At 44.9% G+C, this 26,908-nt stretch overlaps 2 protein-coding genes and 1 pseudogene across 10 annotated transcripts; all 3 read right to left on the reverse strand.

The window, feature by feature from the left end:
* Positions 1-543: 543 nt before the first annotated feature.
* On the reverse strand, positions 544-10,836 carry ubtf (upstream binding transcription factor). 9 transcript variants are annotated; one of them, XM_019896901.1, is made up of 22 exons: positions 9,882-10,836; positions 8,990-9,059; positions 6,213-6,272; positions 5,943-6,115; positions 5,777-5,860; positions 5,406-5,561; positions 5,261-5,325; positions 5,060-5,186; positions 4,867-4,977; positions 4,405-4,538; positions 4,182-4,323; positions 4,046-4,087; positions 3,849-3,959; positions 3,597-3,752; positions 3,379-3,516; positions 3,045-3,155; positions 2,869-2,960; positions 2,609-2,798; positions 2,458-2,505; positions 2,310-2,363; positions 1,874-2,005; positions 1,507-1,635 (listed from the first exon to the last, which is right to left on the reverse strand). In XM_019896901.1, the coding sequence occupies exons 3-22, from the start codon at positions 6,247-6,249 to the stop codon at positions 1,507-1,509; spliced, it is 2,232 nt and encodes a 743-aa protein (XP_019752460.1). In that variant the 5' UTR covers positions 6,250-6,272; positions 8,990-9,059; positions 9,882-10,836. The 9 variants fall into 9 exon arrangements, with proteins under 9 accessions (XP_019752506.1, XP_019752495.1, XP_019752487.1 ...); XM_019896882.1 differs by lacking the exon at positions 9,882-10,836 and adding an exon at positions 9,270-9,611; XM_019896891.1 differs by lacking the exon at positions 9,882-10,836 and adding an exon at positions 9,270-9,611 and having other exon boundaries at positions 8,943-9,059.
* A 121-nt stretch (positions 10,837-10,957) lies between these two features.
* On the reverse strand, positions 10,958-19,280 carry slc4a1a (solute carrier family 4 member 1a (Diego blood group)). Its single transcript, XM_019896862.1, has 21 exons — positions 19,160-19,280; positions 18,047-18,118; positions 17,871-17,929; positions 17,294-17,385; positions 17,186-17,232; positions 16,947-17,112; positions 16,502-16,637; positions 16,236-16,305; positions 16,115-16,157; positions 15,865-16,049; positions 15,266-15,473; positions 15,002-15,205; positions 14,195-14,343; positions 13,912-14,106; positions 13,135-13,368; positions 12,978-13,067; positions 12,735-12,907; positions 12,404-12,645; positions 11,996-12,165; positions 11,646-11,819; positions 10,958-11,567 (listed from the first exon to the last, which is right to left on the reverse strand). The coding sequence occupies exons 2-21, from the start codon at positions 18,071-18,073 to the stop codon at positions 11,490-11,492; spliced, it is 2,742 nt and encodes a 913-aa protein (XP_019752421.1). The 5' UTR covers positions 18,074-18,118; positions 19,160-19,280; the 3' UTR covers positions 10,958-11,489.
* A 3,390-nt stretch (positions 19,281-22,670) lies between these two features.
* Positions 22,671-24,988, reverse strand: LOC109532493 (migration and invasion enhancer 1-like; annotated as a pseudogene).
* Between the last annotated feature and the right edge of the window lie 1,920 nt (positions 24,989-26,908).

Consider the following 26,908-nt stretch of genomic DNA (forward strand, 5'->3'; position numbering starts at 1 on the left):
TGTTTATTTGCCCAAATACTTGAACTACAAGGACATCATCATTAACACCCTCTGCTATAGAAAACATTTTTTGTTTGTTTGTCAAATGATCAGCAGTACAAACTTGTAAAGCTTCCCCCCCCCCCCCCTTTTAAACATCTCTCCCTCTCAAGGAGCAGCAGTACAAACTTGTAAAGCTTCCCCCCCCCCTTTTAAACATCTCTCCCTCTCAAGGAAAACAAAACCAAGCAACGGACGGGAGAAAAGAAAAACACTCCATACAAAATTAAAACAGTATTTACAAGAATACAGTTTCCCCCCTCCTTTTAAACGTTGATTCAGTCACAACTAAGCGTCTCAAAACGATATATAACTAATGTCAGTCATGGTGTGTCATCACCAAGCAAAAACGTCCAATATTTACATTCATGATGTAGTCTGTGTCGTCCACGATACTAAGAGCAGATTTGGGGGGAGGTAACCAGCATTAGACACCATTGTAATGAGCCAATTTAGAATATGTATATATTTAAAATAATAAAACATGCATGTGGGGGAACAAGGTGAGCGTTGCACAACAAGCTGGTTTATTTGTTGTTTGGCCAGGAAATGAAGATCAAACCTCAAATAAAACTTGCAGTGCCTATATATGCGTTTACTACTAAAACAACTGCCAATTCATTTCTTTTTTTGTGTGTTTGTGATACATTGCATGTGAATGTATATTTGCGAAGCAATGTAATGTTAAGACAGTCTATTGCTTTGTGTTGCGACTGTGGCACCCAGTTTCACTTAGTACAATGGCGGCCAATCAACAAGTAGGAAAGAAGAAAAATGATTTTTTTTTTTAAAAAGCGGGATCGAAAAACTTATGTGCACTGCAGCATTTTAAACTACGTTCCAGCAATGACGACAACAACAACAACAAAACATTCATCATGGCTTCTTCTTCGTTGTTTTTTTTTTTTAATTTCTGAAAAAATACCACCTATTTAAGAACTGAACAGGATAAAATCAAAAGCAGAGAAAAATGAGAGAGAGGGGAAAAAAGTATTAACAAGGAAACATTCTTAAGAGTGCAATTTTTCCAGTACAAACACCCTCGCATCCTGCCCGCCCCTCTCCCTGCTTTAAGTGTCCCACCCGGTCGTCGTGTTCTTTGGCTGCGAGAAGCCTGGCTCGTCCCTGCGGAACAATCAAATAAAATGGGAGACATTGTTTTAAAACGTAAAAATAAAAAAAAATTATAATACAAAAAAAAAATAATAAGGAAGTGTCAGTTCAGAACATCGCCAAACCAGTGGGATGCGGGTCTGACTAAAACTGGGTGAGGGACTGAAGGGAATCCAAAAACAACAACAGCAACAACAAAAAAGTGGGCGTGTGAAACGGAGGTGGCTTGGGCAGGGGTTGGCACAGTGGCAGTGCTCACTCCCTCCTGGATGAACCCCCGTGGCTCAGCTTGGTCTGTCCCGCCGTCACGGCGGTCCCGCCCCCGGTGCCCCTGGCGACAATGGCCGCCGCCCTTCAGTCTGAGTCCGAGTCTGAGGAGCCGCCCGAGTTGGACTCGCTGCTGCTGTCTTCTGACTTGTTCTCCTTGTCGTCCACCTCGTCTTCGTCATCCTCGTCGTCGTCGTCGTCATCATCGTCATCCTTCTTCAACACAAACGTGTAACAGCCAGATGTCACCATGGATGTTTGTCATTAATTTCAGATTGGATAAACAATTTGGAGTTATATATGTAGAGAAGATTTTTTTTTAACTGAGGTGTGAGAACGAATCCCAATGAGAATTTATAGAATACAACACAATTTTCCATGTAATGTGTTTTTTTTTCCCACATGATGTCCCATTTTTGTCACCTTATAAATCATTTATTGCAACGCAACTTACGTCATCGTCATCATCGTCATCTTCACTGGAGGATGCCCCTTCAGAGGAAGCCCTGTCCTTTTCGTCATCATCTTCATCTTCATCATCATCATCGTCGTCGTCGTCATCATCGTCATCGTTGTCCTCAGTGTCCTGTGGGGAAGCCATAGATGGTGGCTTACGCTCAGCTTACGCTCACGGTGGAAATACCTGTATGCTCTGAGCGCACACGAGTTCACTTCAACCATTTGTAACATGAACCCTTTTTCTTCGGTTGTTATGTTTTTAAGATCGAGAGAAGCTAAAATCAAAATCACAATTAAATTTTGATTAACTGCCCAGCCCTATTGGAAAGGCATACAGGGAAAAGGGTAACTTTTGTCACAAAGTCTTTCAAATGTTTGGGGGTGATGATTTTTGGTGGGTTGGCGCTCCATATAAAATTTGGAAAACTCACAGATTTCTTGGCCTTGGGCTTGGGGCCTCCTGGTTTTGCCGGGGCTTTCCTCTTCTGGAAGATCAAGAGGACACACGTTTCAATAAAAAGCCACGATAAAATAAAGCAGTTTCTCATTCCCTGTTGCGGTTGACGATTCCTGACTCACCTGTGAGTTGTACTCTTTGTAGGTGTTCCTCACTTGAGAAGAAACGCTCTGGGAGAAGGGAAGACGCATTTTAGAAGATTTTTTTTTTTTTTTTTTGGTTTCCTTTCAGCAGACACAGCATCAAATGGTAAAATGTTTAAAGAGCACTCACGGCGAGCCACTGCTCAAGCAGCACTTTGTACTGCCTCTGCATCTCCTCTGCAATCTTTTTGTAGCGGTCCTTGTCCTTGAGAGGCAGCCTCTGCCAGCGGCTGCCGATCTCCGTCATCCTCTCCTTCATGGGCAGGTGGTTGAGCTCGCCATTGGACAGCATCTCCTGAGAGAACTTCTGGTACCCGTTTCTGAGACAAGACAGGATGTCAGCTCAAGCAAGGCGGAAAGGCCCCGTGACAAACGGCAAATGCAACTCACGACGGCGGCTTCTTGGGCTCGCCCTCGAACTTCATCTTCTTCCCCGAGGCCACGGCGGTAGCGACGGGCGAACGCATCTCGCACAGGTCTCGCTGTGGACGACAGTCAGAATGGTGGTTAGCCGCCACCGCGTCAGATGCCGCTGCCAGGCTGAGGCCGGCGCGACGCTGTTCCACCTCATATCTTTTCTGGTCTTCTGCCGCCTTTTTGATCCACATAATCTTTTCCTTCTTTTCCATGGTGCTCCAAGTGGCCTCCATCGCCTTCTGAGCCTTGGGACGGTCGTTCTGCAGTGCGCATATCCTCAGTTAAATACGCAGTAAGCATGGGGCATTTCATAAAATGATGTAAATTGTACTATTGTGAATCCCTCAAGGCATGCCTCCAACTGCCCCTAAATGCTGGCAGTTTGCCGCAAAAATTTGAGACGGTGCAAATAAGGATAATCAAGTGCTCAATTTTGTAAAAATGAAAGCTTAATAAAGAGCCACCTGTTTGTAAATTGCCCACCTTAAATCTCGCCAGGTAGTCTCCGATAACGCTCTGCTGCCAGATGTCCTGCGCCGTCTTGGGTGGGTCGGGCAGACTGCGGTCCTCCTTTTTCTCTGACTCCGCCTTTAAGACCGCCTCCAGCCGTTTGTACTTTTCCTGCATAAAGAACAAGAACGTAGCTCAGGCCTAGACGTTTAACCGCAGTCCCTTTTAGTGGCCCTTTTGCCAAATCCTACCTTTTTCTTGTCCGGAAGCTCGTTCCACATGCGTGCCAGCAGTCGTGTGAGCTCGCTTTCCGAGAGATCCGGACGCTCCTGGTGCAGCTTGGGACGCTTCTCCTCGGAGAAGATGAACATGGCCGAGATGGGCCGCTTGGGTTTTTCCGGGTTGCCCTGCAAATCGATCAAAAGGACAACATTAGAAAATGCGATTGCTCCTCAAAAACATGTGGGGAGGATAAAAAAAGGAAGTCTTCACACTCTTGGCACCTTAGCTTTGGAGTTCTTCTTTTTGGACGCAGGGCTGTTGGCCACGCTGCCTCTCTTGAAGCCCACCTTTTCCTCACCCAAGACCCTTTGCTGTTCCTCCTCAGACAAACTCTGAAGAGATGCGACAATGAAAAAAACCTTAAAATGTGTTTTCATAACGAATTAAGAAATACAAGCATGGCATGAAAGGAACTTACGCTGAGGAATCTGTTCATCTCAATTTCATACTCCTTCTTCCTCTACAGAGAGAAAGAGAGAGAGAGAAAAAAAAAGATACGTTGAAAGCAAATATGAAGAGAAGCGATCTTGTCAGAGGCCACTCTTTTGCATCACCTGCTCACAGCGTTTCTGGTAGGCGTCCTTCTCATTTTGCTTGAGCAGCTTCCAGCGCTGGCTGCACATGACCATGCGCTCGGTGCTGGGCACGTCCTTCATGCTGGACATCAGCTCGGCGCAAAACATGGAGTAACCGTTCCTGGAAGGAATGAAATGATGAGCACCCTACCCTCTTTCTCTGACGAAGGTATTGGAACGGAAAAGGGCAGCGGTGACTCACGGAGGGGGTTTGTCGGGCCGCCCGTCAGATTTGTCCTTCAGGTGCCTCTCGGCTTTGGTCAACGTGGACCTGACGATGTCCCCCTGGGTCAGGTTCATCTCGGGGTGCTGCTGAATGTACTCGCGCATTGTCTCCTGAAAATATCAAAGCCACAATTTTGGACTTGGGAAGCCAAATGACGCAGTTTGGTCGAACTAAGCAGATCCCACTTTGCAGGCCAAAGTGGCTAGTCTGAAACGAAAACCGCTCCATTAAAAGCAACCAGGGAAGAAAATGTCACAACTGAACCCAAAATTAGTACAAAACGCAAAGTCTTTTGCTTCTTTTATCAAGTCCGGGAATAACAAAAATGACACCAGCAAGCCCCTAACTTCCCCAAATTAAGACAAACCGAGACACATCACTGTTGTCCTGGATTAGACAAATGATATGCTGCATCCTTCAATCCGTTTCCCCACTCACCTCGTACTGCTTTTGCTGCTCGAGCGACTTGGCGATCCACTTGAGTCTCTTTTTGTCTGACAGCTGCGTCCACTGCTTGCCGAGGCAATCCTTGATATCCTTTGTGGTAGCCTAGAGAAGAACAGCAGAGGTCACTGTGAGCTCAGATGAGACGCAGTGAATGGGCAACAAAGAAAAAAAAAAAAAAAATTACGTCTGGGTGGCCTTTGAGGAAGGCCTTCTTTTCATGGTTGTACCACAGCTGTTGGGGCGTTTTGGCCTTCTCTGGAACATTTGAGCCTTTCTTAGTCATGCTTTCCATAAGCTCCGGGTGATCCTCCCTGGAAAAAAAGGTAAACGTCTTCAAAAGGTTGTGTCTGAGTAGAGGCAGCAAAATACTCATCGATGACCTCACCTGAACCTCATCATGCTGTGCACAAATGTCTCTTTGTCCTTCAAAAAGTCGTCCACATATTTTTTCTACATTGTGAAAGAATCGAAACACGTTTAAAAGCTGGTTTCCTTTTTCATTTCAAAACTGAAACGTCTCCGACTGTCACCTTTTTTTTGTCCGGCAGCTCACGGTACTTCTTGGACAAGATCTTGGTCAGATCCAAGTTGCTCATTTCCGGATGCAACTTTGCATACTTGGCCCTCTTCTCCATGAAGAAGCGGAAATATGGCGTCAGGGGCTTTTTCGGGAAATCCGGGTGTTTCTGTCACAGCCATCGGGAAAAGAGGTTCTTGAGTACTGTAAACCGCGGACTTGTGGTCGCCACATTTGATGGAGTTTATTCAAGGTTGGCAGATTGTTTTCTCCCGTATTTGTATGTATGTGGCAAAACGAGAACAAAACCAGTCTGCTCCATAAACCGCTAACTTATGTGCATAGTAATTAAAAATGAAACAAAAAGAAGCCTTCTTAGCTCACCTTTAGTTTCTTGCCTTTATATGGGTTCTTGATATAATCCTGAGCATCAAAAATCAGCTCTGTGAGGGTCCGGAATTTACGGATCTGTTGTCAAGTCAGATAAAAACACAATGAATCATGCAACTGTCCTTTTCCAAACATAATGCATAAACCCCGGCAGGCTCACCTCTTTGGAGACCTCCTGCCACTTCAGCTTGCACATCTCGGCCGTGTAGGAGTTGAAGGCCACCTTCTGCCAGTCCAGGTGGGACTCAGACGTCTTGTACTTGGTCAGGTCCTTCTGTGGCAGTGCCAACTTCATGGCCTCCAGCAACTGGAGCATGTCGTCCTGCGCCCACACTACAGCACAACATTCAATTATACGTCGTCTAAATTATTTTAGTCAAGTATAAATTTGACAACTTTAAATGAGATTAGAATTGAGCCGAGCACTTACATTGATGTTGGGATGTTGCCTCCATGTCTCCATTCATTTGTGGGTTATCCTAGATTTAGTCTGGGGAAATAATTCCAGTTATTACCATTATCATGTATTTGAAGGAGTACACTCAATTCACCCTTTGCAATCTCAACTGCTCACAATTTTTTATATGGACCACAATGCCTATTCACACCTGATCCATGTATTTTTGTGGTCTTTCTTTAACACCCTAAGATGCCACACAAACGCTCTCTCTAAAGTTGTTTTCACACTGCAGTGAGTACAACACATTGCGCTGTCGATAAACCCGTTCATTTCATATGTGCTGCCACACACCATAATGATGGTATCACTGAATTTAAAAAAAAAACGTCCTACGTCGGTAATAGGAAACGTTTATTTTTTTTTACTGGTTGTGAAGTAGTGCCATACAGAAACACTGTAAGATAATATATAAGCCATTTGTTTTTCAAGTCACTGTTCTACGATGAGCTTGAAAATTTGTTTTGGTCTCAAAAGTATGAAGTATATTTACGGTTCGCACCATTAAAAATAGGCAAATCCTAAATATTTTAGGGGACGCCTCCATTAACTTGGTTCCTAACCTTAACAAATGGAGAGGGTTCACTGCATTTTAATGAGAAATCGCAAGCATTCAATGCTCGTTCGGTGACAACAAACGTGGGAATGTGATGTGAATGGGCATTCCAACGGGAGAGTTGAATGGGAAATGCCCGTCGACATAATGGCTTATATTCATCACACCGCCCCTTAAACGTTTACGCTCGGCGTTCAGGGCGCGCGCGCGCATACACACACACACACGCACACACACACCGGCGATAGCTTGTGACTGCTCCCAATCTCAAATAACACAGCGGAGGGCTAACAAGTAGCAACGGCTTAGCTCCCACTCCCCGTCTAGCTACTTTTCACCCACACGGAATTTCGCCTTCTTTCCCCCTCCCTCCCTTTCAACGTTATCGCTGCACGCAACGACCATTTTCAACGCCTGGGCCTGCTCGCTCATGGAGGATTTTTGAGTGGGGGAGTCGAGGGGTTTGGGTGGATCCACAAAAGGAAGGAAGGAAGCGGGTGGACGGACAGGCAGCTGCAGGCGACCAGCTGACCACGGGGGATCTGCTTTTGCTGTCCGACCATCAGGGCCACAATGGCGGCTATCACTGCGCCACGGGAGCCTCATCACCCACGGATCTAGCTCCGCAGCGCCAGACACTAATCTCGACCATAAAACGGAAGAATGACGACATGTTGTCGTTTACGGTTAACAAAATGTTTTTTTTTTTTGCAGTGAGTACAACACATTGCGCTGTCGATAAACCCGTTCATTTCATATGTGCTGCCACACACCATAATGATGGTATCACTGAATTTAAAAAAAAAACGTCCTACGTCGGTAATAGGAAACGTTTATTTTTTTTTACTGGTTGTGAAGTAGTGCCATACAGAAACACTGTAAGATAATATATAAGCCATTTGTTTTTCAAGTCACTGTTCTACGATGAGCTTGAAAATTTGTTTTGGTCTCAAAAGTATGAAGTATATTTACGGTTCGCACCATTAAAAATAGGCAAATCCTAAATATTTTAGGGGACGCCTCCATTAACTTGGTTCCTAACCTTAACAAATGGAGAGGGTTCACTGCATTTTAATGAGAAATCGCAAGCATTCAATGCTCGTTCGGTGACAACAAACGTGGGAATGTGATGTGAATGGGCATTCCAACGGGAGAGTTGAATGGGAAATGCCCGTCGACATAATGGCTTATATTCATCACACCGCCCCTTAAACGTTTACGCTCGGCGTTCAGGGCGCGCGCGCGCATACACACACACACACGCACACACACACCGGCGATAGCTTGTGACTGCTCCCAATCTCAAATAACACAGCGGAGGGCTAACAAGTAGCAACGGCTTAGCTCCCACTCCCCGTCTAGCTACTTTTCACCCACACGGAATTTCGCCTTCTTTCCCCCTCCCTCCCTTTCAACGTTATCGCTGCACGCAACGACCATTTTCAACGCCTGGGCCTGCTCGCTCATGGAGGATTTTTGAGTGGGGGAGTCGAGGGGTTTGGGTGGATCCACAAAAGGAAGGAAGGAAGCGGGTGGACGGACAGGCAGCTGCAGGCGACCAGCTGACCACGGGGGATCTGCTTTTGCTGTCCGACCATCAGGGCCACAATGGCGGCTATCACTGCGCCACGGGAGCCTCATCACCCACGGATCTAGCTCCGCAGCGCCAGACACTAATCTCGACCATAAAACGGAAGAATGACGACATGTTGTCGTTTACGGTTAACAAAATGTTTTTTTTTTTTGTGGCATACGTGTTTGTGTGTGGTTTTATTCAAGAACTGACAACGCAACCGTGGTTTATTCTTCAGCGAGGCGTAACCGAGCGGCGCTTCCATGATGGCGGATGCTCGTTGTTCGTCGTGTCCTTGATGGCTCCGGCTAGCCTGTTAGCTCGAAAAGCACCAGCCGGGGGGCGAACCAGCGGGGCCGAACATTTCGGTACCGGGCTACCGTTTCAAAAGAACTGAACTCTTTTCACGTTTGAACATCGTGCTGCATTAACTATACTAAAGAGCGGTATTGGGGCCGTTTTCAAGGCGATAGGACAGCATTGGACGCTGTTTTCGGGAGAATTGAATTTTATCCTAAAATTTACGAATACCCACCGCAACGGTCGCCGTGAGCCATTTCCAAAATGCACATACCTCGAACACGTTTTAAAATGACGGTAATATAAAATCCGACAACGTACACGTTTCCACACATGGGTCGGCTATGAACGTTGTGGTGGTAAGGGCTGGATGTGCCACAAAGACGGGGAACTGCGAAAAATAGTAAATAAGGGCTACTCTAAAACAGTGTTGTTGTTTTTTTTTTAATCCATGTAAATTTTCTGAATATGTCGATAAACCATAGCTTTCAGTTTAACATTGTGCATGTTTAAAGGGGGCTAAGGTAACATCGAAGACCGGGAAGGTTCCGTGGCGCCACAAACAAGCTCCGACGACCGCCATGCTTCCGAGCAAACCTACCGTGACAAGGTCCAAATAGCGGCCGGTGAAAACAAGACAAAAAACGGACAAAGCTTAAAACTCAACCGCGGAGTTCCCTTTTGTCGAGCCGAAAAGCGACGACGAGAAAGGCGGGTTCACCGAGGAGATCGGTAGTCCGGGGCTGGTCGGGGAGAGGGAAGGGGGAGAGAGAGGGCGGCGAGATATTAAACCAAGATCCCTGATGGCTAACCGTGAGGGGCGGCTGGCTCTTCTGCCAACTGCCGCATGGAGATCTCCGCGTGGAAAGTGCCGCGAGCTCCCACGAAATCAAAAATGCATTAACATCCACCGAGGAAATAGTCTTAACCACAACTAGATTGTCATTTGAACATATAGTTACCTCCAGGCCTCGTGTCCACAAGTCTCTCCCCCCCAGCCGCAGAGGACAAGAAATACGGCTATGGCCGACCTCGTCTGTCCCCTGAACCACCGCCGTTGGTCGAGTACAAAGGGGGACCGTCAACCGAGCCGCGTTTTCCACACGTATAAAATGCTACATTTACGGTCAGACAAGCGAATTTAAGTCACTCGTTTGTGGCGCAATCGTATCGCGTTTCGAACCGAGCGGGGGGTGGCTCGGCTTGGGCTTACCTAGCTGCTTCTCGGCGTCGTTGTGGAGGAAGAAGGGGAGGGTTGAACGATCGCCAGTACTGCGCCGTCGGTCCTCGGCTCCAGTCCCCGCAGAGATGATTCTTCCCCCGCCTCCATCGCACTCGCCGTCTCCCTCCAGTCAACGCGAAGCAAGCTTCCCACTCCCCACCCAACCGTTGCACGAGGCCGAGGCGTCTTCCATGTTGTCGGACCGACGCCACCGCCGTCGTTTCCGTCAGCCGCCATCGCATTTTTACATCTGAAGGGGACGATCCGACCGACCCGGACCGAACACCGGCCATCATGTCCGCTTCGCTGCCCATGTTTGCAACACTTTGACGGGGCAAACCGAACGAGCTTCCAACACCGAAAGTTCGCATCATTTGACTAACCTCAAATCTCGAACCTGAGATGGTTAGACATCTCATGTATTGGTTTTGCGTCATTATTATCATAATTAATATTTTTGGGATGTCTACCCACTGGTGTGTTACTATATGGACCTAGGTGCCTTTATACGTTAAAGGGAATGCTCGTTTTCGAAATTGTCGATGGCTGTTTGACAGCTTCATATATTAGATCAGCATGTATTTTTTTTCCTTTTCCTTTTTCCAACTCCACCTTGTGTTTGTGGGCGGAACACCGGGCCGTCCAATCGCGGCAACCCGGTGAGGAAAACCAACAGTTCCCAGGCTTCTGGGCCATGTTAAACAGCGATGCGTTCGCTTGCTGTCGGGCATATTTACATTTCAAATGCTACAGGCGATGTTTTTTATGTGCTTTACCGATTAAAATACTTCTAAACAAAGCTTTTGAGCGGTGAGCGTAACGTTTGATTGTTCGAATCGTCACATAGAGTCTCATCTTTTCGTTTTATACGTTTGAAATGTGCTGCTTTCAAAGTTTACTAACAATCTAAAGTACAACTTCAATAAAGCACAAACGTTGACGCCCGAGCGCACTGCTTTATTGTGTTTATGCAGACGTTTAATTTGGTTGTTATTAAAATCATTTTGTGTTTTATTGTAGTATATTGTTTGCCATAAAATAAATGAATGCAAATCAGGATAAACAACTCGGGAAAACATTTATCAGTTTATTCATGTTAAATCCTATGCATGTACAGACAGAGAGAAGCAAAACTTTCACATATTAATGTTCTCTGTCAAAAACATTCATTCACTTCAGATACAACAGGGTATGTCTAAAATACAATGCTAAATTTTTGGACTTGACAGAAAATACCCTTAAATGACAACTTGACCAACCAGCAACACAAAGCAAAAAAAAAAAAAAGTAACTTCATATGTGAATTTGTGAATAATAAATATCCTGCTCACTTCAATTAAAAACAATACATATAATTCATTTTATATCACCTTTCAAAGGATAACAAATAAAATACATGTGAGAGAAAAATCTACATCTAAAAGAACCAATGCCATTTGTATCACTTGCAATGGTGAACCAAAGTAATGCCCAAGTTATGCTGCATGATAGGATGAAGCTTGAAATAGTGAGTTTTGAAAGATACCCCCCGCCCCCCACTCCCAAAAAATAAAAATAAATGAATCAGTGGCTATTCTTTTGAATTGAGGTTGTTTTCACTCATGGAAGTGGGGACTCAGTGTATGCATCCTCACCAATGTCTTCCTCAATCTTCACCTTAGCATCATCCGCATCCAGCTGTAACACATATGAACATGTAAAACGCATTTCTTTAACCTCATCTACAAATGATTTGGGACGGCCTGAAGAACTTACACATTTCATTTCCAGGTTCGTGAAGAGCGTGCCAGTCATGAACATGCGCAGTGGCACAGTGAGCAGCAGGATGAAGGGCAGTGCCAGGGAGAAGGGGCTCATCTTCACCACCCAGAGCACAGCCAAACACACCAGCTGGATCAGCGTGAAAAGGTGCATGCGCATCGTCGACACCTACGCAAACAACACGTCAGTAGACTGTTTTACATTTGACACCAAGTACCACCTAAAAACAAAACGTAGCTTTGTACTCCCAAGTACTGCCACTATGACCAACATTAAACTACAGTGGCATTGAAGGCCTATATGTTCAGAAAAAGAAGAGGAGTGACTTGCAAGAATGTTTATACCTTGGTGGCATAGGCGTCGGACGGGTGGTATTTTTTGGGTGTAATCAACAGAAGCATCCGATCCCACATTTGGATTCCGCTCAAAGAAGTGACACCCATGTAAAGGAAGATTCCGAACAGGGCCGTCATGGGGATCATCTTCAGTAAGGGCTCCATGTAAATAGAGACACCTGGAACGGAGAAATTTAGTATATAATGTGATGGAAATTTTTTACATGTATTACTTCAGTTGTGTCCCTTGCCTCAGTGAATCATGGGAGACTAACACAGGGTTTCATTAGATTACCAACACGTTACTCCAGCGTTCGTTAAGGTGTGAAAAATCTGAACGCTTTGAAGGAAGAGGCCTGTGACCATTTGGCCATGTCTCCAACTTTACTCAGTCTAAGATCAACCCCATGAACTTACCAACCAAGATGGCGACTAGAATGCCGCTGATCCGTTGCTCCACCACCTTCTCGATCTCGGGTTTGGGGCCCTTGGACATGACGGTGAGAGCATTGGCGTGCGTGACGGAGCGCACCGTGGCGGCGCTCAGCCAGGGAACCCCAAAAATAGATGAGATGCCACCCATGGTGACCAGGAGGAGCAGGTCGAAATGAAAACCGGAACCTTTAACCATCTTCCTCTCCGGTTTGCTAACAATCAGCCTAGAGGAGGACGAAACAGCGACATTTCAACAACCATACACACAAAAAAACAAAACAAAATGTTGAAGTGCAGTTTGACTGTCACACACGTGGTAATCTGTGACTCGAGGAAGATGAGGATAAAGACAAGCAGTGCCGGTACGCAGGAGGCGGCCATCATCCAAACGGGGAAGGCCTCATGGGAAGGGGACCCCATAGGGTTGATAAACCAGCCACGGGCGGCGGGGTTAGTCACCTGGACACCTTTTGGCACGACCAGTTTCTGCAAGAGAGTGATGTACCTTCCTCACTAGTCCACACGACACGGAATACCGTACTCTTAAATCACTTACCTGAGTGTAAGTGTCGTCAATACTGACATCCACAGCAACCATGGCAAAAATGGCGATGGGGACCCCAAAATCTCCAATCAGGCGTCGCAGCTGTGACGAGGAGACCGGTCAGGAAAACGCCGCGAGACCAGATTTGAAGTCGGAGGCGGTGACTTACCCAACCCGGCAGGTAAGTGCCATTCTTGAACTGGCGCAGGAAGTAGGCGATGAAGAAGCAGCCCAACATCAGGCACAGGGATAACAGCGCGGTGTTGGGGAAGGGACCCTGGACTGGCACGTTCTGGATGACAACGGTGCCGTTGGAAGTCTTGTTGTAGATGGTGTGAAAGGGCCTCTCCAGGGTTGCGTTCAGTGTTTTGTAGTTCAGCGACAAAGGATGGTTCTTGAAGATCTGCGCAGGAGTTGACACCGTAAGGCGAAGAGTTAGGCTTACAGGTGACGGTTTCAGCCATACGGCTAAAGAACAGCGATTAGAGGCTCCAGTGGTTTGGGGTCCAGGGTTAGAGATGAAGTAAAGGTAGGTGAGGAGTTTAGTAAAGGTTATGAACAAGGATTAGAATTAAAGGTAAAGATTTGGTTAAGGGATGCTGGCTTGGGGGAAAGGCGTTCGGGTCAGGTTTAGTCATAGGTAAGGGATACGTGTACGTACATAAGGGTTCAGCGTGAGGGTGAAGGGTGAGAGATACGAGAATGGTTACGTTTCGGATCATGGCTACTGGCAAGGGTTCGGGTAAGGGTAAATAAAGAGAAGTGGTTCAGGGTTTGCCATGAGGATTGAGGGAAGGGTCATGGGTAAATGTGAGGAGTAAGGGACATGGACAAAGATGAGGATTAAGCATCGAGGGTATAAATTCGGGATGGTAGGCTGCAGTCCCAGCGCACGTCTAAGCCGATGTTTGAGACGATGAGAAGATGAGCGGGAAAAGTGGGAAACCTTAAAGAGTTTACTGAAGGTCTCGTAGATGAAGATGAGCGAGATGAGGATGGAGAAGATTTCCTGGGTGAAGCGGGAGATGTAGCGCACCAGGAAACTGCCTTCCACCGCCACGATGATCACCACAATCACGATGAGCCACATGCCCACCCAGACGCGACCCACAATGTATTCAAGCCCCCTGGCTTTGCAAAACTAAAAAAGCACGGGATGGACAAGGCATCAACGTATGAGGACGAGGCACAAGGAGGCAATAGTGGTACTCGTGGTGGTGGACTCGTACAGTGTAAAAAGCCTCTTCAAAGAGCAACAGTGGTCCGGAAAAACCGAGCACCAGGACGGGCTGCGCGGCGAAGATGCAGAAAATGATGCCCTGGATGCTCGTGGAGATCATCAGCTCTGACACACCCATCATCTTCTCGGATTTATCGGCTGAGACAAAAAAGAACGGTTAAATGCCCTGTTGAGTGATTTAAAAAAAATATTTAGAATGTTCTATACGACAGCCTGTATGTGGATGGGGGGATTCATGCTGGTGTGCCTGCTTCAGAGCACATTTGTTGCAGACTCGTTGCCAAACTCTGCCTTTACTCTTCTTTACCGAGTCCCAAATCAAGTCCGCCGGGTTAATAGTTGTACTCGATGCTCAATAAACTAGAATCAATTTTCCGGGTTGTAGAATCGGTCGTTGTCAGCTGAGCGGCTTCGGCACATTTGGCGGACACGCACCCAGCATTTGAGAGCGGAGAGAAAGGCTTTATTTTTCACCATTTTTGAAGTCTCATTTTCTCAATGGTACATGTTGATTTTTCGTTCAAATTTGGCACGCTGCTCACAATCGTCTTCTCTGTGATGTCAAATCGAGAGGACATATTTGTTTTCACTTTAGAGGGATTTAGCAAAGTGAAATAGATATTGGACCAATGGGCCGTTCGGCACAGGGGCACACAGAGAGCATCAATGAAAAATATTGAAGTGGTCAGAAAATAATCTTCAGGTTCCAGGAACGGTGACCCAAACCCCCAAAACTCAATATCAACCGGCACACCTAAAGACACCGCGTTACTCTTCGGGGTCCTAAAAGTCCTACCTAAAAGTCCTCCGAAGGTGATGGCTGGCGACAGGGCGGCAAAGTAGATGAAGATGATGGCGGCCATGACTTGAGGGTTGAGGGCATCCGTGTAGTCGCTGACGTAGTGGCGGTATCGACGCTTGATGTCTTTGATCATACCGCCAAAAGGATACCCAGTGCGGGCCAGGGGGTCTTCTCTTGGCGGCTCCGGGGGTTTCGTAACTGGACACGTCAAATTGACGCTGAAGTTTGATGGTCAAGCCTTGTCGGACTTTGTCTTACCTTTAATTCTGTCACCAAAGGCCAGACGATTGTCGCTGGGGCGCAGTCGATCCTGCAGCATCTTCTTCTGGAACTTGATGACGGGCTCCAGCATCCCCAGGTCTTGGATCTCCGTGGGGGGGATGACGATACTGCAATCCATGAAGTCGGCAATGGCGTTGGTCAGATCCTGGTCGGTCTGCGCCAGGAAAGCCTCCAGACAGAACACCTGCAGCGCGGCAAAGCGGAGAACGTGAACTCCTGTTACTCTTGTTGATAAGACTGTTGTTGTGCCCATTGTTCTCTCGACCCGACAAAGGTTTCTCACACTCCTTGCCCGTTTTCGCTCTCTGTCTCTCAATCTTTCTATTCTCTCTCCATGTCAATCCAATCGGCTACGAAAAAAGTTCACTCCGCAAAGTCTTGGTTCTGTCCGAGGTGTAGTTTTTCCCAAATGCTTGCTCGTGTGGCCTCCAGTTGGTTGTCTTATACAGTCTGGACTGTATAAACTTAATACAAGTGTGTGTAAGGTGCCTCGAGATCATTTCTCTTCACGAATTGCCTTGAGTCGACTCCTTCGGAAATAATAAAGACGATTGCCGTTATCACTTTTTCCTCACCCAGTCAGCCATCAGAGCGCCCATCGCGCGACCGCTCTCGCTGTAGTCCATGCCGCTCTGGCTCGGGCCCACCAGGACAAACACAAAGCGCACGGGGACAGAACATTCCATCGCAGAATCCATCACCACGGAGTCTCTCAGCCGGACGAAAGCCACCACCGGCTTCTCCAGAAGATCCAGGGCACCTTTGGGAAAAAAAATTCAGTTCGAGCTCTAAAAATCCAAATATTTGAATGTGCTGTGGTGATACCTGAGAGGACGATGGAGGCTTCCATGTTGTCAGAGTTGTCCCTCTGGAAAGAAAAAAAAAAAGAAGCTGTGATGCGTGTGGTAGTTTCAAGGTATGGGGCCGCCAAAATGAGGACTTATACCTTTGTAGAAACAGAGAAGGTCTGCATTTCGATGTCTCCTGAGGGGGACACCGCAGGTCTCTGAGACTGACTGGAGGGAAGAACACAAAGATTGATTGATTTATTTTGCCTTTGACCCATTTTTCCTGTACAAAGGACTATTTGATTGGTTAACGCCACTGTATGTAATTGTCACAATGCCATTAAAAAAAAAAAAAGTTTCATGTATCACGTACAGCAAGAAGACAACCGGCTAACGATTCATGGAAATGAGACAAGCTGCTTACCTGCGTTGCATGAGGAGGGCTCTCAGCAAAGAATCCCGATCGCTAGCTCGGATCTCATTCTTGTTGACGAGCGCGTCCACCACCTTCTCGGCGATAGATGACAAACTACTGGCGTTGAGGTCAAAGATGATAGCACCTGTGTGCGTAACACCAATGTCAGAAAAAAAAAGAAAGACCTCATTGATAGCTAGATAATTCTGATCTATTTTACAAGCGTTTTGATCCTCAAAGAGGTCATTATGGTCCACTTTGAGAACACTCTTTTTAACTTTTGAGATTTTTTTTTGTGTGTAATCTAGTTTTTGAACATTCTAATCAACTTTTAGGACAATTTAGCTCATTTTAGGACATAATCTACTTGAAGAACATTTTGGATGTATTTTAAAGGCTTTTTGATTGATTGGTCAACTTCAGCCCCTCATTTATGAAGGCTTTCCAAAGTCACCTGTGCTCATAGTCTTGCGAAGCTGGATGAGACTCTTGAAGGTCAGGTAGGATGTGTGCGAAGCACCCCACTTCCCCGTGGCGGCATTGAAATTCTCCTCAAAGCCCACCCAGCGGCCCGTCTCCTGCCAGGTGTTTCCCCGGAGCTCGTTCAATTCAACGTATGCCTGCGGCCCAGATAGTCCGGTCAGGTAGTGAACAACAGCGACTACGAACATGGTTTTAGGAGTACAGACTGACCTGAGCGTCACCTCTGGTGGTGGCGTTGGTGTTCAGGTTGAGGTTTGCTGAAAGAACCACATGGAAAATTAAAGAAAAAGTCACAAGAGGCAGCTGAGAGGAGCCTACCTCCTGAATCGCGGGGAATAATGTATGTTTCAAGGGGCGTATCATCCACGTTCCTCGCGTTCTCCACATCACCACGGTCCGCTGGAGTCCTCCTGGTGGGGAGAAATGTAAACTTGCACTCAGTAACGCCACATGAGAACGATCGTGAGGAGGATGTGCTTGTCCTCTTTATGAAAATTTGGACATTCTAGTCCATTTTACGGACATCATATTCCACCTTGACAATTTGGTCCAGTTTTAAGACACAGTACTCCTCTTTTGAGTACTGTACATCAAATAAGACATCAAGACGCTGCAATAATCGCTGTGGCCACACGAGGGCAGCATGTACCTATCTATTTTCAAGCTGAACCCTCAGCAACTAAGCTGCGCTTCACAATTGTGACCACAAGAGGGAAGCAAATCTCATTCGACCATAGAAGGTTTGAGAAAATGCTCATTGCTGTCAGACTGTAGACATTCGACACTGCGCTGCTGACTATTTTTGCCGCTGTGTTCACATATATTTCCGTAAATTGTAAGAGACTGCGTGTCGCGTGTAATTTGTTATAGTGTTGCTAAGGACTCTGGGACTCACATTCTCAGTGGGGAGGGGAGGAATTCGGAATCACGGTCTTCATATGACATGTCACTGTCCTGTAAGGGAGGAGAAAGGATTTCATGAAGAGGTGGGGGGGGGGTTGTTTGAAATTTGGCCGATCAAACAGATTTTCATGTGAAATGATAGCCGCTGGTGACAAACAGAAAACCAACCTCGTCACAAGTGAATCTGGTATCCATTGCTGCGTTCTGGGTTGACACTCTCAGCTACTTTTTGTACATTACCTTTGAAGGACAAATGTGGGGAGGGGGGGAAAAAAGTTAGCTTTATTGTCATTTGTGAAAGCGTCAGTCAAGGCAGTCACAATTTGAATATCAACGGTAAAACATCGGGGAGAAGTGACGAGAACATAAGGTCCCTCTAATTTGAAGTGCAGACTCATGGCTCCGGACAGATAATCGGCCGTTAGGAAGAACTATGACTGTTCTATCTTTGAGTCACACCCCGCTTGTCTTCTCTGTCCCCCTAAAGGACTTGAGTGCAGAAAAAGAAAAAAACATTCGGCAATAAAAATAAAGTGCTGGGCCGACACCACTTAATTCAGAAGCCGCTGGATTTTCACACAACAATTGAGCACTACGGTGGATTTACAATCAAAAACCAGTGGTTAAAAAAAAAATAAAAAATGGAGCCAATCTTCGGACCGTTAAACTTTGGTCAACTACTTTAGGGACTGAGTAGTGTAATAGGAGTCGAGACTATGGGTTAGAGACAGGAACTGCGGGGCTATCAGTTAGGACGATGAAGTGGGTGAAGTTTTAGATACGATGAATTACGTTTGGATTAAGGACAACGGGTTCGATTTTGTAAATATGAGCTAAGGACTAAGGGTGATGGACCATACTTTGGAGTTGGGGACAAAAGTGTGAGGAATGATGGGATTATTTAAGAAGATGAAGGGTGGGTGAGTATAAGTGAGAAACAATGCCTTAAGGACGACGGGTTAGGGGCAACGACGACGGGATTGGGACGATGGGTTACTGACAGGACTATAAATGAGGGATAGTTTTAAAGACACTGGTCCGCGTCAGAATTTAACGACTACAGGTTCAGGTTAGGAATTGCGGGTCAGATATTTTGGGTTAGGACTATGGGTTAGGATCAAAGGGTTAGAAATGATTGGTTAGGCACTCTGGGTTTATCACCAAGGGTTAGTCTTACGGACTGCGGGTAAGTATTGTATCAAGTTTGCATTCTAAACTATATGACAAAGTATAAATAAAAAAAGTAGGTGGACCTTAGTCCAGAGTAGACCACACCCCTACCTGTGTGCAGGTCCTCCGGCCCTGTTCTCCGGCAGCTGTAGGTGAACCACGATGAAAATGAGCAGCGACCTCGGTGAGACCCCCACGGTGAAGAGCGGGAACACCCAAAAGCAAAACTACGTCAAACTGGCAAAAGTGCCGTACCCTGCGGGCCGTCCGGTTGCTTAGCAACCACACAAGGTCGGTGTAGATAAACCCCCAACGTGACCGCACGCGAGCGCTATCATTCAGGGACACCTTAACGTGGGGATATCCCAGCCCTAGTTGGACTACTCCGCCCTCGAGAAGCATGGCTGATGGCGCTACGTCTGATGCCATGATCTTCGCGGCTGGGGGTCGGTTGGTGGATTGGGGGCTTGGCGGGGGTACACAAGAGAGCACACATGGGGTAGAAATCATGCCAAAACACGTCGTTTTGTTGACATCGTTGGGATTCCCCCAAGTTTACCAATCAGGTTAGGTTTAGAATGACAAACTATGGGCACGGGACGAGTTTTTGAGTTGGAGGTATGCTTGGTGGCTTTCGGTTAAGGTTGGGGACAAAGATTTCGGGACTGTGGTTGAGGTACGACAGGTTAGGGTTAGTGACTAACATTTAGGATTGTAGCCTATGTACGTGATTGGGACCAAGAATTCTGGTGAGAGACTAGGGATGAAAGGTTAAGGAGCAAGGTTTGGGGATTTGGGGTTAGGGACAGTGGATTAAGGGTCGGTCTCGGACTTCAAGTTAGAAACTAATGTTAAGGACCAAGAGTTTGAGATATGGGATTAGAAATAGCGGCATTAGTGAAGTGCTCCCAAGTGTTTCCTTAATCAAGAAGCCAGGATCCATCTGTGAAGATCTCATGAGTCCAAACTAGTCTGGTGACCAATTCTGTTCCATGCCTGTGGAATACAAAATAAAGTTGATGCACATCCATTCATGCTAAACCGTTTGTAGTGGACCTCACCCATGAAGCAGATGGATTCCAGCCATGCTGGGGATGTGTGGATGATGTGGCCCGGGACCAAATGGACTCCGTTTGATGGCTTAATGCAAAAACACGACCAAAAAAAAAAAAAAAAAAAAAAAACATACCTAAAATATTTTGAGATGCTATGGTTGCTATTCAAAGAATGATGATAAATGATTATCTGATGCAGGGATATAATTGCGGTCCATTAAAACTAATGTGCAGCATTTCCAACTGTTCAGTGAGGTGAGTTTGTACCTGAAAATGAATAGAGATACAACTAAGATATCCTTACTGTCCAGTGAAAAAACATGTTCAGTGGGCCCCTTCAATACTTGACAGTTCGGCACCTGCGAATCACATATTTGCGGATTTTTTTTCCCCATTTTTTCATTCATTCTCTGAACCACTGAACCTTGTTTTTTTTTGTTTTTTTAAATTCCAATGAAGCACTGTTAGTGATAATCAGCTGCCAATCATCAGTCCAAAGCACGAAAGGGGTTATCAAATGTCTGTCAGGGCCAACAGCAAGCAGCCTTTTCAGTGTGAAAAGGCTAAAACAAAAAAAAATAAATAAAAATGAGAGGAAGTCTTATGCGAGTCATGAGGACTGATGTCACTCGTGCTTAATCTGATTATATCGACGTCGGACACACTTGCATGGGAGACACTGGAACGTTCATTAGGTACGATCTTATGACTTGGGTGAAAATTGCGCCTTACTAATAAATGTTGCTGGATAAGTCAACCAAGTCTAAAGGGACAGGGCCAGAACAAAAAAAAAGTTTCAGGGACTTGAACAGTATGTTGAGTATTTTGGGAAAATTCCCCTCTGTATTGGCCCCTTGGAACGTAAAAAATAAAATAAAATAATTATCTCCCCAACACCAGATTCACCGCTAAACACACAAGTGGATGGACATATCTTGCTAGAAGGATGCCCCCCAAAAGTCTCAGGAAACCACGGCTGAAATGAAATAGGAAGTCTAACATTTTTGTTTAAAGCAGCCATTTTGGGGGGAATTCCTTCAGTAGTGTCCCGTGTAAAGTTAGAAAAAAAAAATTCAGCCTCTTACAACAATTTCACTGATTGAACACAAACTGTGTGGACATGCCTCTCAAAAAAAAGGCCACGCGAAAAAGTCTCAGGTGCCGTGCCCGAAATTTGTTGGCCATTTTGGTTTGAAGCAGCCATTCTGGACAAATTCCAGGGCTCATACTTGGGACATGTTTCCAGTCAGAAAAGAAAAAGTTGGACACAGGAGAATTATCTTCCTGGGAAACAATTAGAAAGCATACAGGAACGGCCCCCTTGAGAAACACCCAGTTTACTGGTCATCAACTGATAGGGCGTCGTCTTGGTCTCATGATGTCAAAATGTGAACAGCATGATCGAAAGGACTAAAGGTTAAGGGGTTGACACTTTGTGATATTTGAACAAAACACTTGGAAGTTAACCGACAAAAACACCTTAAACTTTGAAGACTACATTTAATGTTTACCAAAACATGAACATGCTAAGTTACGATTAACGTACGGCAAAGTCGCAGCATGCGTGAGCATCGGTCTTATCGTCGTCATCAGCTTTCGCCAGCTATCTGCTGACTCCACGCATGCGACAGTCAGACACGCCCTGACCCCATAAAGACACTTTAAAAACGTATAGCATGGGAATAGTGAGCATTGATCGTCTTTGGAAGAGCACATTAATTGTGACCGGGCGTCATTAAAGAGTAAACGACCCGTCCTAACAACACAAATAAGCATTGGGTCAATATTACGTAAAAGCCACTTTAGCCGTGGTAGTCGTCATCATTTAAATATTTTTTCTTTCTGTATGGCTGGTCCAAAAGGAACCCCGCAAGTGGCCGGTGTGCAACTCACTCAATAGTTTAAATTTACTTCAAATGATGTGACAATTTCCAAGTTGTCTGTTAGGAGTGCCATGAATACATTTCACCGATTGACATATTTATGGATGATTTGTGATTAAAAAAAAAAAAGGATTTCTCAATATTTTTCATTTTTAGAATTGTTTTTTTTTCTTTTCATTTTGAACTCCTGCAATTGACTGGCAACCCGTCCAGTGTGTACCCCGCCCTCATTACAAAAATCAGTCGGAATTGGCTGCAGCTCACTTGAGACCCTAATTTGTATTTTAATGTTTGACTGAACTGACAGATTAATGTGCAATTTCTACATATGTCTTACAGATTCAACACAATATAAGCATTTTTTAAAATTTGTACGTTAAATCACATTTTTAATTTTTTAATTTACTTGGATTTTTCAATATGAAATGTACAAGTTGCAATTTGATAACATTTGTAAAGTCTGACTTAGGTTTAAAAACCATGTCAACACACAATCTGTATTTTTTTGGAACTATTAGATTTTTGTTTTCTTTTAAGTATAATGTCTAACTGACATCAGTGTTTCCCAACATTTATTGAGCCAAGGCTCAAGAAAAAAAAAAAAAAACACAAAATAAAATTCTCCTTCAAAGCATTTATTTGCAGAAAATGGTCAGAATTCCCCCAAGGTTTTTTTTTTTTTTTTTGCACAGCAATTGCAATTACAGTACATACAATACTTCTTTTTTTGGGATTCGATTCATCACGTTGCTCCTTAGTTTCCCAGTAAATGCAGTTTCCTTTTTTCGGTTTGTGTCTCACGTGGAAAAGATGACATTCATGCAATTATTTCGAAAGCATAAATGAGTTTGGATAGATTTCAAATCTAAAATGTAACTCCGAGAAAATGTTCAAAGCACAAACTACACTAGATATTATTAACTGTCACCCTAGCGCCCCCTAGAGTGAACACTGGATTTTACACCATGTAATGGTGTTACACTAATCTAATCTAATCAACCAGATTCATGGATGAATAGATAGGAGCTCAAATCATTTTTATGCCGGGAACGCATGTCTCCCTGTCTCCTGTTGCTGGGACGCTGAACTACGGAAAACATGTTTACACGAGAGGAATGGTCGCCAAGGCTGTTGAGTCAATGTCTGTCCCTCAAGGAAATCAGAGTGTAAACAGTATTGCGAGCAGATATTTTATTCAACTAATCCAATTAAGTCACCTCCCAAACAAAATGTACAGTATCAGTAAACCGTTATTAAAAAGGGGGAAAAAAACCATGCTCATGACTTATCTTGCATTTCATCAAAACAAAACCTGTCCTCCCTGTCGACCGCTCCTGACGAGCTGCAGAACCGGCGGGCACGTGAATTCATCGTAGCACAGCCGCGTGGCTTATTTTGAGGCGGCGCTAGTCATTAATGGCCCAGCAGTTCGGCGTCAAGGACGAACAAGGGGGAGGCGGACTGGACTATCCCCAACAGATGATTTGCAATTTTTTGCCATTAAATTACCACCCCCCCCCCCCACACAAACACACTTCAATCAGGACACTGTTGGGGAAAGCCAGCTTTGTTCCATTCACACCTGTTTGTCTACATGATGACACATGGCGCTTGGCTCTTGGTGATCTTTGTCAGAGGTTTGCCTTCATGAGCTTTCTGGATGACTTCCATTACCTGGATAAGTGCAGGATTAAGACAAAAACAAACAAAAAAGTTACAAACCTACTTTTTTTTGTTGTTGTTTTGAATTATGAGAGGTTCTTTGAATATCAGAGTTTGCATGATTCTTAAAACTCTTTGTCATTGGCTGACAAATGCAGGGGCGACAGCATCCAACAGACCACCCACCAATTATACTTAAAATGGTTCCTTCCTGATAAAGCCAATGAAGCCGAAAGAGCAAGAAACCCAACATATTATGGGCCGTATTTTGGTGCCGAGAGCAAGTCTAGCGCCAGTGATGGCCATGTTCGATCCTGGTTTTGCACTCAAGTCAAAATCAGGCAAGTTTCTGTGGCTTTTTCATAACTGGATTGACGTCTTATTAAAGATGACCGAAATTCAGCCATTTCTGTTTCCTTCGGGTCATTATTTTCAATAGTGAAAAGTACAAAAACAAACAAACGATCAAATCAATATACATTGATATCGACCAATATGAAATGCAGATATTGTGATATACTTTGATCATATCTCATCAATGAGCAAATATATTAAATATGCACCACGTTTCGCCTCTCAGGGAATCATCAGGCTACGAGTGGTTGCATATTTATTAAATTTGCTCGCCTGTTTTATACAGCTATTTTGTGCAGATCTGAGTTCATTACGGCATAAGCGTAGATTGACAGACGACGGCACATTCAGACTTGCGTACGTACGTAAATATTTGGGTTACGTCGATGTAGTTGGTCGGAAGCTAGCAGTGTGCATTGCGTTAAAAAAAGGGGCACAAAACTACTTACGTCATCCTCATATGGGAATCCTCCGAGCTCCAGTTTCGAGAAAACCAGCTGCCCGTTGATTTCAATCTCAAAGCTGGCTATAAAAGACAGAGCGTAAGACTTTTAAACAGATCTCAGACCATAATTTAGATTACTGTGGCATTTATGATTTACCTTTCCGGCCAACGAAGCCCGACACATCCGCATCGGGAAACTCACCCTTGACGACTCGGGCAAGCTCCCGATAACGGGGCTCGTAGCCTCACTTGCCACTGGAGATGATGGAGAAATTCGGTTAAGCTCAGAAGTTAGCCACACACAACAAAAGCAGTAGTTTTATAGCCTTCTGTAAGCGATAGCAGTTTACAAACACAAAATAAAATGTGTGATAATGTTGAACGGTTACCAATATTCCACTCGTATTGTCACCACTCCCATTTTTTTCTGTTGCAGGCGGAGAGAACGTTAAGCGTCACGACACAAATATCCACAAATGTGACGGCGGATAGTCGTTTAGCTGCTTCACATAAAAGATCTTCCCAAATGGGCGGGGCTATGGGACGCAAACGCGTAGTTCACGCGAGAGGGACGACTCCGTCACCCGGAAGCTCGAATTTTACACATTTCCTACGTTTGGTTCACAACTTTGCTGCGTTTCAAATGATAAACAAAGTCGCGTATGCGTTTCTGAGGTTTGTTGCAACAATTAGATGACAATAGCACACGTAAACTCTCAGATAAGCTACTCCACTCTCATTCCTTCGACACCTGCTCACTCTTTGTGCTCCACCAATCACACATCACTCTCGCGAAATGTGTCTTCAAGGACCCCCGGAATTTCGAAAAACAAACATCTTCATCACTGTTAACGACAGATCGAACGCATATCCCAGTCCGTCAATGTGTAATTAATTCGATGATTTTACGTTCTATTTATGTTTGACTCTATTTTTATGTTCACCCCTTACTCGTGGGTCAGTTTTTTTCTTTAATTGTAGTTGTTTTTATTATTATTATTATTACTATTATTATATGGACATTTCAAGCCACATTTGAAGGTTACATTCGAGTTGTAGTCAAATTTGCACCAAATGTTTTCTGGACTGAAATGTCTTGAGATGAACCCTGCATGCAAAATGAGAAGTTGAAGACGACTTGTCTCCCTGCTGCCAAGAGGCGTGTATGTGGTCATTTCTGGTGACCTTCAGACTTCCATAAAGGCATAAAATTGAGAATGTTGATATCTGGTTGAACATACTGCAGTTTGGCTCACATGTTTCCAGAGACAACGTGACATGTGTATAAGAAGTTAAAGAATGCAAAATAATGGCAAGCAGCGAACATTCAGCAGGTAAGTCAAACTCCGTGCCTATGTAAGAATGTTCATAATAATCTAATGTCCAAAAAAAAAAAAAGTTGCTGTCAATAGCTACCAAGTGCGGAGCCTCCTGTGTGTAAACGCAACACCTACTCAAGTTACTAAAAATGATTCTTTCTTCTACAGCTAATGACTCCTGAAATAAGCCCGAGCTCTTAAAATGAGCAGTAAGCGTTCCCATTTCTATTTGAATGAATGTAAAATGGAGTTTTTAAATTCAACATCTACTTATGGTACCAAAAATGCTTCCTTCCCAACTGTGTTTTGTGTGCGTCTTAGTGGATGGCTGGCATACTTCCCACTTGAAGCTAGTCCTCCTCGGAGGTAGGAACTCGGGAAAGAGCTCCCTGGGGAACCTCCTCCTGGGAAAAGATGAGTTCGTTACCAAGGAGAGTCAGAAGTTAGCCACACACAACAAAAGCAGTAGTTTTATAGCCTTCTGTAAGCGATAGCAGTTTACAAACACAAAATAAAATGTGTGATAATGTTGAACGGTTACCAATATTCCACTCGTATTGTCACCACTCCCATTTTTTTCTGTTGCAGGCGGAGAGAACGTTAAGCGTCACGACACAAATATCCACAAATGTGACGGCGGATAGTCGTTTAGCTGCTTCACATAAAAGATCTTCCCAAATGGGCGGGGCTATGGGACGCAAACGCGTAGTTCACGCGAGAGGGACGACTCCGTCACCCGGAAGCTCGACTTTTACACATTTCCTACGTTTGGTTCACAACTTTGCTGCGTTTCAAATGATAAACAAAGTCGCGTATGCGTTTCTGAGGTTTGTTGCAACAATTAGATGACAATAGCACACGTAAACTCTCAGATAAGCTACTCCACTCTCATTCCTTCGACACCTGCTCACTCTTTGTGCTCCACCAATCACACATCACTCTCGCGAAATGTGTCTTCAAGGACCCCCGGAATTTCGAAAAACAAACATCTTCATCACTGTTAACGACAGATCGAACGCATATCCCAGTCCGTCAATGTGTAATTAATTCGATGATTTTACGTTCTATTTATGTTTGACTCTATTTTTATGTTCACCCCTTACTCGTGGGTCAGTTTTTTTCTTTAATTGTAGTTGTTTTTA

The sequence above is a fragment of the Hippocampus comes genome, unplaced genomic scaffold (genome assembly GCF_001891065.2).
Source record: "Hippocampus comes isolate QL1 unplaced genomic scaffold, H_comes_QL1_v1.1 scaffold10, whole genome shotgun sequence".
Lineage (NCBI taxonomy): Eukaryota > Metazoa > Chordata > Actinopteri > Syngnathiformes > Syngnathidae > Hippocampus > Hippocampus comes.

Excerpts from the sequence above, each read along its gene's own strand:
- slc4a1a (XM_019896862.1), bottom strand. The coding sequence starts at position 18,073 with ATGGATACCAGATTCACTTGTGACGAG. Across the intron at positions 15,474-15,864 it reads GCGCTCTGATGGCTGACTGG|GTGTTCTGTCTGGAGGCTTT; the intron begins GTGAGGAAAAAG and ends GCCGCGCTGCAG. Across the intron at positions 12,646-12,734 it reads CTCGAGTCACAGATTACCAC|GCTGATTGTTAGCAAACCGG; the intron begins GTGTGTGACAGT and ends GTCCTCCTCTAG.
- ubtf (XM_019896928.1), bottom strand. The coding sequence starts at position 6,249 with ATGAATGGAGACATGGAGGCAACATCCCAACATCAAT. Across the intron at positions 5,326-5,405 it reads AGCTGCCGGACAAAAAAAAG|AAAAAATATGTGGACGACTT; the intron begins GTGACAGTCGGA and ends TTCACAATGTAG. Across the intron at positions 2,364-2,457 it reads ACAAAGAGTACAACTCACAG|AAGAGGAAAGCCCCGGCAAA; the intron begins GTGAGTCAGGAA and ends TTGATCTTCCAG.